We start from the raw sequence: 13,346 nt of genomic DNA, 5'->3' as shown, positions 1-13,346 counted from the left end.
AGAACATGGTTGTAATTTTCAGTCAATAGACTGACTGCAGTTTGGCTCCTGCCTCTTTTTCCTTGAATGTAACTGTAAAACTCTGCTTTCATTTTAGCACTCACTGCACAGTAGTCAGACAGGTTACCTCTGGACATTGTTCTGCTGCCATGTTAGCTGTGTGTAGCATTGGTTCAGCTGATGCATGATAAGGTGCACTTGAGGGGACGCCACATTACTAGGCAGAACACTGTACGGACCTGTTAGAAGAGTCTGCAGCAAACAAGATAAAGTCTGTTGGAAGAGAATGTTGACAATAGTTACAATGTGTTAAATAAACTGTGTACTGCTTCAAAACAATGTAAATTTAAAAAACAATACATTTCAAAGATAAAATTTACCTGTTGGTCTTGCATCAGAGTCTGACAAATATTGACACTGAAATCGAGTTGTTTCTTTAGCTGATTAATCTGTTCTTGCCACTGCTCCTTCTCTTCTATGTAAGAGAGCTCTGACACCCATCGAAGGTTTTCTTGTCGTTGCATGCTGATATTCTGCTGCCTTGTCTTGGCTAAAGGACGGTAATTTCCATCTGCTGAAACAGGGCGATTGCTCTTCCACCTAATGTAGAATTTACAGCATTAAGTTATCATATGAGATAACGAGTTTTAAAATATGGCAACAAACCTCGTATTTTGAAAAACAGAGAAGAGGGGGAAATAGCATTTTCAGCCCATCCAATTATTCTTTAATTGCTTTCTAGTCTTTATTTGTATTCTTACACCATAGTCTAACTATATTCTACAAAATAAAACTGCTTTTTAGACTAAAGCACTTTTCCACCCTTCATTCTTGACTTCATCAAGTGGCACAGTTTTATCTGATTAACAGTTATTCATGAATGTTCATCATTACTAGAAGTAACGATGCAGATCAGAGATGGCTGAGCAGGATCGGCACTTGCCACCAAGCCTCATAACCTAGAGTTCAACTCCTAGGGTAAAAGGAGAGAATCTACTCCTGAAAAGTTTTTTCTAACCTCCACTGTGCAACACACACACACACACACACACACACACACACACACACACACACACACACACACACACACATTTTTAAAATATGTAATTTTAAAAACAACCCACAAACAACAATGCAATTAACGTTGCTTCCGGTTGTTTCTGCACTACAATGTTCTGGTCTCAAGTGACCTCAAGCAGCAGCTGGACTATAAGAATACACTGCTGCTGCCAGCAAGACAATCAGTTTATTAACAAAAATTTTCACTACCTGAAAATTTTCATTTTTTGCTTAATTCCCCCAAACAACAGCAAAGATGAAAGCTTAGGTCTGACTCTTGTCTGATCTAGGTGGGAACTACTACAGCAACATCTTTATGTAGAAAAGGAAAGCATCTGTCATTTATATATGCAAGTATCTACAAATAAACATAATTTGACTTCTTTTTTTTTTTTAAGTATCTAATTTAAGAACCCCAGGTGTTCTCTCCACCCCTAAAATGTTTGGAATCTCCGAATGGCTGACTGTGTTGTGTTGTGCAGAACAAGCCCCTTTTAACAAAGCCAGAGTTTATAACTCTTAGCCCTTTATGATGAGGGGCAAAGTCACCACTAAAATCAATCTGGCTATTACTTCCAGACCTACGCACTTACCTTTAGGGAAAGAAATGAAACCAGAGATTGAACCTGATAATCAATGGCATATTACTTAGTCAAAGGTGGACCTCAAAGGCAATGCAGATCTACACATTTCCATTCATTACAGACATCGCCTCATATAGCTGTTTCACATTAAGCAACCACGTTGAATACTTTACAATAATTTGGTAGTTTTTTCCAGAGTTGTAGCAAATTATTAAATCTAAAGACAAATTGTGGAAATTCTCATTTTTGTCAAGACAAGAGAATATAGGTAATTTGGGGGCTTGTACTGAAAGACTAATAGTCCTGTGGGACTAAGTTCTTTAAACTGTAAGATCAGCATTACCTTTTGAGTGGTTGGTGCCATTGTGAACTAACTTGCTGGGCATTTGGTTAATTAGTGTGAACTTCAGAACTACTTGGTGTCATAAAGACTTGAGATACTTAAAATCAGATAAAACGTAAACACTGTAACTAACCTGGTTTTGGTTTCCTTTACATTGTAAGAATTTTGATTCATGCTAGGAGGGTATATAGGGAAGTTATCATTGGAACTGGCATCCTGCTCCTCCTCCTCTTCTTCATCTGTGCGAACAATTCCTTCTGAAAGATAGCCATCCTCATCTCCTTCTTCATCTAATGCACACTGAGTAGAACCTCCCCAAGTTGCCATTGTTCTAGGGATCATGAGAGATAAGATAGGCATCATTATGGAGATTAGCTAGATATGTTCAGAGCTATAACGCTTAAGATTTTGATATATATGAACACATACATGTATGCAAAAGTTCATTTCACCACAATAATTCTGAGATGTTGTCTTACATTGCTGTCAGACAAAATGCATAGTTTGCCTTCTAGAGAGTAATACTTCAAAGAAATTAAAATAATCATTACAACTTCTGGAAAGTTTTTCTTTAACTAAACGTCCCCCAGCCATTCCTTAAGTGATAGCCCTCTATTTCAATGCTCCCTAACAACATTTTCTGCAATAGTTGGAATGATCTCTATCCGTGCTGCCCACCCTACGAATCAGATATAGGACACATGAATACTTAAAATGCTGCTGATATGACTGGGGAAAAAATGAAATTTTAACTTTAACTTGGTTTAAATAGCCACTGTATTTACCAGCTGTGATATTAAAACAACTCTAGACCTGGACACGCTAAACTAGGGAATATGAGTTTACTTTTCAGTATCCACATAAGACAACCTCACAAGTCCCCATAACTACAGTACCACAGGGATCAATGGCTGTAGCCTCCACAGGCAGATGTGCTAGCATACACATACTCCCACATACACACACAGAGTTGAAAAGTAGAAATAAATTAAAATTAAAGGAATATTTAAGGCACAAAATATCTTCATTATTTTTCACAGCTCAGTTTGATCTCATAATTTTAAATGCTTAGAATTCTACTTTATACAAGTAAGTAATACAAAATTACAGGTGGATGTTTAAAATCATTTTGGGAATTATTGGAACTTCTGCCATAATCCAAAATTCTTTTCACATATCTATGTATGTATATACGTATATATGTATGTCAAAAGTGGGCATCTTGGCTACACAGAAAAGTTCTGTCTCAAAAAAACAAAATGAAAAAAAAAAGTCAGCAAATCAACTATTTTTTTAAATTAAACACTGGAACAAAAATAAATCCTAAGATATACTAAGCTCGGTACTAACAGGATGAAGTATGATAAAGGAAAACACTACAAGTTTTCCACAACTTTCCACAACTACACTGTTCAGAGCAGACTACTTTGTACGTGCGGTGAAACAAGTCAGGAAGCCTTTGGTAACGTGTTCGGTTGGCCTTGTAGGCTGTCAGTACAAAGTGCACATGATGCGACACAGGTTTAGCAATGCTGGAAACACCTTGTATTCACTCAGCATTTACTTCTGGCTTCATTTTTCGCTGTAGTATGTTGGAAATAAGCAATTTTGTAAGGCCTGCCCCCGTTCAGTTAACATTCAGTCACGTGAACCCTCGGTTAAGAAGCCAGCTCTACACAAATGATTCTGAAACCAGAAGCTCATCAAAAATATCTGAAGAGTTCTGTGAAAGAGCAGATACACAGTGGCAAGAACAAAACAGGATATAATATACTTTATTCAGCAAAATGCACATCGAGGCTCCAATATTATGAAATCTCCTAAGAGGAAGAGAGTATGTATAATATTTTAGAAATGCCATCTGAATATCTGAAAAAATAAGACTGCAACATATCTGGACTTCAAATTTTTAAATTAAATATTACTATATAGCTAGTTAACTTATCTTAACAAATAACTAATTCTTTTACAAATATTCCAAATACGGGACTTGCAAACTCATTTCAAAAACTTAATGTTGTATATAAAAAGACTTTATGATTATCCTCAAGAACCTTACAAATGGTAGATACACAATTTAAGATAAAAAGTAATTCAACTGGGCATGGTGGAGAATGCCTATACTGTGAGCACGGAGGAGTCGAAGGTAAGAGGACCAGCAGTTAACAGGTCATCCCAAGCTCCATATGGAATTCAAGGCCAGCCTTTGTTACATGAGACTCTGTCATAATACAATATAGCATTCTGTTCTGAAGGAAAAAAAAGCACTATAAAAATTATGTATTTTTCATTTAGTAAGTATAAAACTTTGCAATGAAAATAAGTTTTACAAACAATCTTTATCACCATTTGATCAAGTACCAGAGTAACTGAAATAGAAAGGAAAACTGTAGAATAGAAAGTGGCTAATTGAGTAATTCTTAGTCACACATTAAAAGATACTTGCTTCAGTGAAACAGCTGATTAGTGCTAGGTTGTGCAAATGAATCTGCCTGGCTTAATGCGCTGGGTAAGTAATGTTTAAAAGATGTTTTAAATGACTTTCTTACTTTTCTGTTCTACTTTGCTGAGGAGTGCACAGGTTCTCAGATCCATCACTTCTCAATGATATAGCCACTGGAGATGAGGTCTCAGCTAGACCTTGCCTCCTCTGGTGTTCAGCCATTAGAGCTTCAAGTTGCTTCCTTCTCTGCCGTAGCTCTTCCCTTAACATTTCATGTCTTCTCATGTCTGACCACAACTATTATTTTAAAAACCAGAGTCAAGAAAATATTTGGATTTGCTGAATGAAGCCTTAAAGAATAAAAGTCTTAATACTTAACAATACTTAATACTATCAGTACAACAATATTCTATTTTCAAAGTTTCTATCTTTATTCTAAGATATCCATGAAGGGAACTCAATGGTTAAGAGTATGCACTGCTCTTGCAAAGGATCAGAGTTCAGTTCCCAGCACCCACATCAGGTGACCCACAACTGCCTGCTGGCTCCCAGGGATATCTGACACTTCTGGCCTCCATGGGCACCTACACTCATTGTGTACATGCCTCTACCACACACAACGCACATAATTAAAAATACTAAAGTTAAAATCTTTTAAGATGTTCATGGGTCAAATGGTATTTTAGGGATACAAAAAAAAAAGCAGTTATTAACTGTTCATGAAAACAAGAAGCACTAAATATACTTCATAAACTATTTAATAAATGCTATGGTATTATGCAAATCAAGTAAAAATGAAATATCAAAGAATAGGCCATTCTAAATTAAATAATTAATGTTTTCTATACCTGTTCTATATTTGCTAATAAGGAATATGACTATTTTGAAACAATATAACTTCAAGAGGGGTAGGTTTATTCCCCAACTTAAAAAACAAAAAAAAAAAAACAAAACAACAACAAAAAAGACAGAAAATAATTCACATATATTACCTATCCAGTAGGTAAAAGGGCCCACAGCAATCCCTCCCCATAAAAACAAACAAACAAACAAAACAACAACAACAACAACAACTTTACAGCCTCAGGAATTAGGAACCAATTCAGGAACAACACAGTAGACTATCTCATACCTCATTATCCACCACTGAAGAATCTTCAGGATCAATAACACACTTGCTTGTACTGCTGTCATTTTCATTAACAGTTGGAGTTGAAGTAATAGCTGGTAGATATTTTTTTGTGGGACCACTACTTATACTAGTGGCTGAGAGCTAAAAAACAAAATATTGTGTATGTATATAAATGTTTATATATATGTATATGTATTCATATACACACATACATATACACTTATACAAGTACACACATATATAAACAAATACTATTTATATATTATGACAAATATTACTATAAGGCACTAATACAATTGAACTTATTTCATAAAGTAGTTATTTTACTTCTTTAGAGCGCTAGTGCCATAATCTGCTATTATGCAACTAAAAAAGGCACCATGATCCAAAGATAACAGAAGAAAACAAACATGATAACATGCTAAAGGTGATGAGAATTAACAATTGGAACAGTAAAAACATATAAATCAAATATTAGGGGAAGGGGGAGTTTACACTCAACCCAACCTTGGCACATACTTCTTTGGACATTATTTATATTGAGGATAAAGGACAAAAGAATTAGAAAAAAAGTGGGAAAAGTACAAACTTAGAAACAGTTGTGCCTGAAACATAATTTGCTATTTTTCTCTTTCTTCCTTAAACAAGTTTAACTACACAGTAAAGTTAACCAGACTGGGTGGGTAAAGTTCTTGCTTTGCAAGCTTTGAAGGCCTGCATTCAGATCCCCGGGACTCACATAGGAATCCAGGCATAGCCACAAGGGCCTATAATCTGTTCTGAGACAGAAACAAGAGGATACCAGGGACTCATTGGTCATGCACTGAATCACTAAGCTCCCAGTTCAGTAAGAGAGACTCTGTTTAAAAAGTATGATTGAAGTGTGGCAGAAGATGACACCTGACATCAACCTCTGGTCTCCACATAGGCTTGTGTGTATCTAGACAAATGTGCACACACACATACATACAAATGAATAAAGCTACACATAATATACTTTAGGAAGATCTCAAAAAAGAGTATACTATATATCATCCTTACATCTAATATAATTGTCTTATTCTCTATCAGAAAAACTTAACAGTACATATACTAAACAAAATCATGTAAGTTAAACTTAAAGCTCTATATAATTATTTTCTTTAAATAACTCATAGAGGAGAGGATCTGGGTGAGAGAGGGGATGTGGAGGGGGATGGGGAAGAAGATCAAGTGTGGAGAGAAAGTAGGCTGGAGAGGGAGGGCTGTGAGTGAGAACCAAAATCAGTGGGGTGTCTCTACTGAATAGCTGGAGACCTGGGGCTGGGAATCGGGGGTGGGGGGAGCTACAGGGATGACCCTAGCTGAGACTCCCACCAGAGGATATGGAGACTGAAGTGGCCACCTCCTGTATCCAGGCTAGACTTCCAATGGAGGGGGGGAGGCATCAACCCACTCACAAAACCTTCAACCTCAAATTTGTCCTGCTTACAAGATGTGTAGGGATAAAGATGGAGCAGAGATTAAGGGAATGGTCAACCAATGACTGGCCCAACACGAGACCCGTCCCATGTAAGAAAGCAAACCCCTGACACTATTATGATACTCAGCTATTTTTGAAGACAGGAGCCTAGTATAACTGACTCCAGAGAGGCTTCATCCAGCAGCGGATAGAAACAGATGCAGAGACCACAGCCAAACATCAGGTGGAGCTTTGGGGAGTCTTGTGGAAGAATTTGGGACAGAATGAGTGAGCCAGAGGGGTCAAGGACACCACAAGAAGACCTACAGAGTCAACTCTAATCTGGGCCCATGGGGGCTCACAGTGACTGAACCACCAACCAAGAACATGCAGGGGTTCAACCTAAGTCCCCTACATGTTAGTAGCAGATGTGCAGCTTGGTCCCCTAACAACATGTGGGTCTCCTAACAACTGAAACAGAGGCTGGCTCTGGCTCTGTTACCTGCGACTGGATTCCCCTAGGCTGGTCTGCCTGGTTGGGCCTCAGTGGGAAAGATTGTGATTAATCCTGCTGCAACTGAATGTCACAGAGTAGGGTGGTACCCAAGGGGAGCTGTTCTCTAGGGAGAAGGGGAGAAGGTAATGGGGGGAGGGACTTGTAAGGGTGGAACTGGGAGGAGAGGGGCTGTGATCAGAATGTAAAGTGAATAAGTAACTAATGGAATAAAATAACTCATGATGGTTTAAAAATTTTACTGTGTAATCTTAGGTCAGTAAAAATGGAATGTTGATCTGTATCTGATAAATGTAAGCAAGAATATCTTAAGGTGATAATAGTTTTGAGTTTCTATATCATGAATAAATGAGTAACTAGCCCAATACAAAAAACAGAAGTAACCATTTAATTCCCATGAACTATTTTTTCAAAGTAAAAAAAAAAAAAAAAAAAAAAACAACAACAACAAAAATAACCCAAATCTATTTCATTATTATTTCACTCAGTTCAGTAATCAGAAAATTGGCAAATATAATCTGCCATCTAATGACCAGTAAAGCCAGACTAGTTCAAAATGACATTAGTTTTTAAACATTTTCAAACACACTGAAAAAAATAAATTTTATAATTACCTGAAGGTCAGGGCATGCCTTTTGCACTGCTTGAATTTTCTCTTGAATTTCAATCAATTTCTTTCTTTCCTCCTGCAATTGTTTAAGCTCTCTCTGTTGCTGCTGTAGTTTAGCCTCATAAAATTTCTCTCTATAATTAAATTGACATATTTATGGACTTCACTAAAATAAGGATACTAAGCAAAATATAACACAGTAAGCACCTATCTAAATAACTTGCTCTTTAGTTTTTATTATGAAAGTTAAAGTTTATCATACCTTGTTTTTTCATTTACTCCAGTATCTATTTTATTAGAATTTTCTCTTGCATTATTGGAATTTTGTTTGATATCTTCTTCTGCTGCATAGAAATCATCCAAATTTGATGCAGCAGGGACAACCACTTGAGTTGCATCATCATCCTGAAACAGCAAAATAATATAAAACTATCTGGAAATCCAAAGATATTATCCAATTTACACTTTATATAATTCAGTAGGCTAAAATTTGACATATATGTCAATTGATATAAATATTTGATATAAATAGTTTCTACAGAAAACCAAAGTATATCCTCTACCAATGATAAGAAATTTAACTGTTAAAACTAAAATAAGTCGGTTACAATTTTTGTCGTGCTAGAGAATGAATGTAGGTCTAGGGTGTTCTATGATATACTGACATCCTTAGCCCCGCCACATAAAGTCTGAGCTGTCAATACTTAGTGCTATGGTTGGGATAAGGCTTGCATGCATTCCCCAAAGGTTCACATGTTATTTTTAACCCCCACTGTGAAATATTAGGAGGGTGAAAATTTAATCCTGGTATGATGTTTTGACATGAGGCCTTTTAGAGTTACCCGATTAACTAAATTCATAAAGGTGGAGCGCCCATAGCTAAATACTCATGGCTTTACAAGAAGAGGAAGGGCACAGAAAAGACTACAGGGGCAAGGAAGGGGGAGAGCGCCCTGGAAAACAGGACAGATTCATGCATGTTCATACCCCATCCTTTGCCACATACATGTCTTGCACAGCCTTCTTACATTTAACCAGAATGTAGACCCTTAAAACCTCCAAAACTGTGAACTGAATAAGCCTAATTTTTTTATAAAGGGACACAACCTCAGGTATTTCATTAGTGTTATGAATTAAAATACATTTAATAAAAATTGACCTGCTTTTTTTGGGGTGGAGGGGGGGAATTCAGGATAGCAAGATTTATATAGCTTGGCTGTCCTGGACCTATCTCTGTAGACCAGGCTGGACTACAAACTCACAGAGCTCCGCCTGCCTTTGCCTCCCGAATGCTGGAATTAAAGGAGTTTGCCAATATTGCCCAGCAACTTGCCATTTCTTTTTTTGTTGAAATAATGAGCTATCAAAGAATAGCATTGTGTCAAATATGCAGAAACTAAAAAATTATCATGGAGCAAGAAACTTGATATTAAATCTTAAGATGCATCTATTATAGTATTTCAAATAATCCATGCCTACTATCTGTTTAAAAATGTCCCTCATTTCCTCATTTTTGTCTTTAATTTTCCAAACAAGTATGAATATTTATGATATAAAAGATAGTAAGATGAACAAGGTAGCTCATTTCCATACTCCTAAATACTCAAGAGGCTAGCAAAGCAAGAGAATCTCTATTAGTTAAAGACCCGCTGGGATTACAGACAGTGACTTCCTAGTCAGTAGGAGATACAGGATCAGACTTTCTTTCTGAAGGGTTAGGAGTTGGCTTGTATTTAAAAACAGAAAGGGAGGGAGGGAGGGAGAGAGGGAGGGAGGGAGGGAGGGCGGGCCCATCAAAAGCCTGTCCTGATTAAGTAGAGAAACAATGTTTATCTTGCTGTCAGTACATTTGCTTCTGTTGTTAAACTAATGTAATAATTAGTAGGGGATGAAAATGAGCTCCTGCATTTTCTTGAAAATATTTATTTATATTCCATGCTTTTTCTGAAGATTACATCTGAAATTTTCAATGTTCATATGAACAGGACTGGCAAGAACTGTGTTATAACAAGAAATGAAGAAGCTGTATATGAAATATTTTCACAAAATAGGACTAGAAAACCTAAAGAATGAGAAATAATGTAAAACAAAGCTGCCTGAAAGTTATTTCTCATCCTTTAGTTTTTCAATGTCCTATTTTGTTATCTTAGGTCACAGTGGATCTCAGCCTGCCTAATGCTACAACCCTTTAACACACTTTCTCATGTTGTGGGGACCCCAACCATTATTCCATTACTACTTCCCAACTGTCATTTTGCTAGTTATGAATAGCAATGTAAATATCTGATATGCAAGCCCTGTGAAAGGGTCATTCAACCCCCCAAAAGGGTTTCCACTCACAGGTCTAAAAGGAATGGAAAACTAAGAGATAATAACAATTAGCAAGATGAGTTCTTACAAATATAAGAATATTCTGGACAGCCTAACTTGTTATTACTACTTGTTTCTGAAGCTATTTCATGCATTCCAAACTGTAATAGTCATGTGACCTAAGTTCAAAAAGGTGGAAATTCAGAAAGATAGCCCTTCTATCGATTTCTTTAGCGTGCATGCTTTTCCCAACACAGTTCACATATATGAGCAAAAATAATAGGCACATAAACCTCAAAAGATGTTTATGCACATTTTACATGTATAGGTTTCTACATGTTTATGTACTTTCTTTTCTTCATAGCTCTTCTTCTCATAGAGAAAATGTAGAAAAAGCCAAAATCCAATATATAAACAAGGTATAGTATACCAATATAATAAAAAATGTAATGAAAGGTATGGAGACATGAACTCACTTTGCTTAGATTATCAAATAATAGTGATTCTGGTGAGCAATTAGAAATTTTCCATTCAAGTTAAAAGGTTTGGTAATGCATGCCAATGATCTAACAAAACAGTTGAAAGAAACAACAGAGAAAAAGAAAACAAAGGAATAATTTCACAAGTTAAAATATTTTTGTTGCTCTAGAAAAATGATACCTATCTTAGTCAACTACAAAAGGCTCAGCAGGCTTTGGGCCACATCAGAGAATTAGGAAGTGTTAATGTTTACAGAATTATCTGTAATATGTATACATTATTTTTAAACACATGTATTAATAGTTGAGCTTTACTAACATTCTGAAGTTTGGATTGTCTTTTTTTTTTTAATTAACATCAAGTAGTTTAAGGTCTTGGGCTTGGGGCTGGAGAGACGACTCAGCAGTGAAGAACACTGACTGTTCTTCCAGAGGTCCTGAGTCCAATTCCCAACAACTACATGGTGGCTCACAACCATTTATAATGGGATCCAATGCCCTCTTCTGGTGTGTCTGAAGACAGTAACAGTGTACTCATACATAAAATAAATAAATAAATCTTAAAAACTAAAGATCTCAGGCTTTGCTCGAGGCTATAAACTCTGGCCATCATAATTATGTAACATTGGGCAATTAACTTTTTCCGTTTGTTTAATATCTACCTCAGGATGCTTTTATGAGATCTTTCTGAGGCCAGTGTCATCAGCAAATACTACCATGCTCCTGTGATCCTATTTACATACGGTTGCATTCTCACCAGTAAGTTGTAAAAGGTACTATATGCTTTATAAAGACAAATATCTACTCTAACCCAGCTCTCCATTTTTTTCTTAGAAAGTCTCTTGTGCCTAAAGCAGGCCTCCAGTTTGCATATAGTCAAGAATAACCTTTAACTTCTCCTAATCTTCCTGCCCCTACCTCCCAAGTGTTAGGACTACAGATGTGCACCACCATGTCAGGTTCAAGTTCTCAAGTCTGCCAGTCTCTGCTGTATGCAGCATGTAAACGACTGACCCTTTAATGGGAGCTGCTAGGATTCACATATAGGGCTGGGGAATGTAACTCTGCGGTGACATGCTTAGCCTATCTGCAGGGCCCTCAATATAACAAGGTTCAATGTAATCAAATGAAAAGAAAAGAAGTTATAGCAACATAATTATCAACCATACACAAAACTTTCACCTTACATAACTGTACTATTTCAACAAACTGACCTGCACCATAGCAACAAGATCTTGGAGCTGTTTAAGTTTCTCTTTTGCAGCCATGAGTCTACTAATCTTCTGTTCAAATTCTTCATCTTCTGGTGCTTCATCGACCAGACTGCTCCTACGACTAGATAATGAAGCCCCACTGACTCCTTCCTCTTCTACTTCTTCTTCCTCATCTTCTCCATGTGCTACATGCAACCTCTGCTCTCCTTCTCTATTGTATCGACAGTCTGTTGAAAATGAGTATCGTTCAAGTACGTGATTTTAAAACATTGAGAGTATAAATAAAAGATAATCTACTTCATAACAGTAATATGGAAATTTTTCTGTGAATATAGGGAATCATACCTAATGGAGGCATGTTTAGAGCTCTGATGTTGGCAGCAGATCTGTTATTAATTTCACAGTTAGAATTAACTGGTCTCCCATCTCTATTGTTAGAACCACACTGTGTATTACTGTTAGTATTCACTTCATTCCAGGTAGAAGCTACCTGTGGATTTCTGAAAGAAATTAAAGCCAAGTTATTTAAACCAACAAAAATAAATAAAAATTTAAAATCTACCATAGCCTTTAGTAATGTAGCTGCAATCTAAGAATAGCATTAACTAAATCATTTAAGCTGAAATAATAACAGACTCCTGCTTTATTATTTGCTTTTCCATAAACTTAGAAGTTTACAAGTGAAAGCATCTGCAAACTCAAACCCTCCCTAAAATACACAGGTAGGGAAAACACGCTAACTCTGATACTTCAAAAACTTTCTTCCAGTAAGTAACAACCAGCAAGTTTCCTAAATTATTGCCTTCAGTATTTCCTTCTTTTCTTCATGGGCCAAGAATGATTATGACCCTAACAGATAGCTTCCATGGTCAAAGCTAGGATATGAAGCTAATGCTGAACTCTTCACTGAGCACCTCCCTGCCCCAACTCCACACACATGTACACAGCAGATGAATACATTGGGAAGAAGAAACTTGTGGTCACCTAATGTTAGTAACAGGTTCAGAATTTTCATGTTCAGAATCATATTCTGACTCTTCAGTTTCTTCATCTTTTGTATTTTCATTTACAGCATCTGTCATCATATCTGATGTTTGTTCATAATAATGAACTAATTCTCTCAGTTCATTCAATCTCTTTTGAACTTCATTTAACTTCCTGATTAAAAAAAATGTAACATTAACACCAACACCATTTTAGAAAAAGGGAAAAAAAAC

The 13,346-nt window shown here is 36.4% G+C and overlaps 1 protein-coding gene across 10 annotated transcripts in view; it reads right to left on the bottom strand.

The window, feature by feature from the left end:
• The window catches only part of Pcm1 (pericentriolar material 1), a 94,605-nt gene that overhangs the window by 45,807 nt on the left and 35,452 nt on the right, over positions 1-13,346 (bottom strand). For 9 of the 10 annotated variants that reach the window (XR_001778411.2, XM_006509298.3, XM_006509300.3 and 6 more), the window contains 10 exons: positions 13,114-13,287; positions 12,475-12,629; positions 12,130-12,356; positions 8,389-8,531; positions 8,131-8,260; positions 5,562-5,702; positions 4,536-4,726; positions 2,120-2,317; positions 381-600; positions 128-273 (listed from right to left, as the gene is read on the bottom strand). Coding sequence is in view for 9 of the 10 variants with exons in the window: in XM_006509298.3 (XP_006509361.1) it covers positions 128-273; positions 381-600; positions 2,120-2,317; positions 4,536-4,726; positions 5,562-5,702; positions 8,131-8,260; positions 8,389-8,531; positions 12,130-12,356; positions 12,475-12,629; positions 13,114-13,287 (1,725 nt within the window). In the remaining variant the exon portion in view is untranslated. The remainder of the gene's footprint in view (positions 1-127; positions 274-380; positions 601-2,119; positions 2,318-4,535; positions 4,727-5,561; positions 5,703-8,130; positions 8,261-8,388; positions 8,532-12,129; positions 12,357-12,474; positions 12,630-13,113; positions 13,288-13,346) is intronic. The other variant, XM_006509302.3, reaches the window with a different exon arrangement.

This window comes from Mus musculus, chromosome 8 (genome assembly GCF_000001635.26).
Source record: "Mus musculus strain C57BL/6J chromosome 8, GRCm38.p6 C57BL/6J".
NCBI classification, from domain to species: Eukaryota; Metazoa; Chordata; class Mammalia; order Rodentia; family Muridae; genus Mus; species Mus musculus.
Note: the sequence above shows the minus strand (reverse complement) of the source record. Positions and strands in the feature narration are given on the sequence as shown.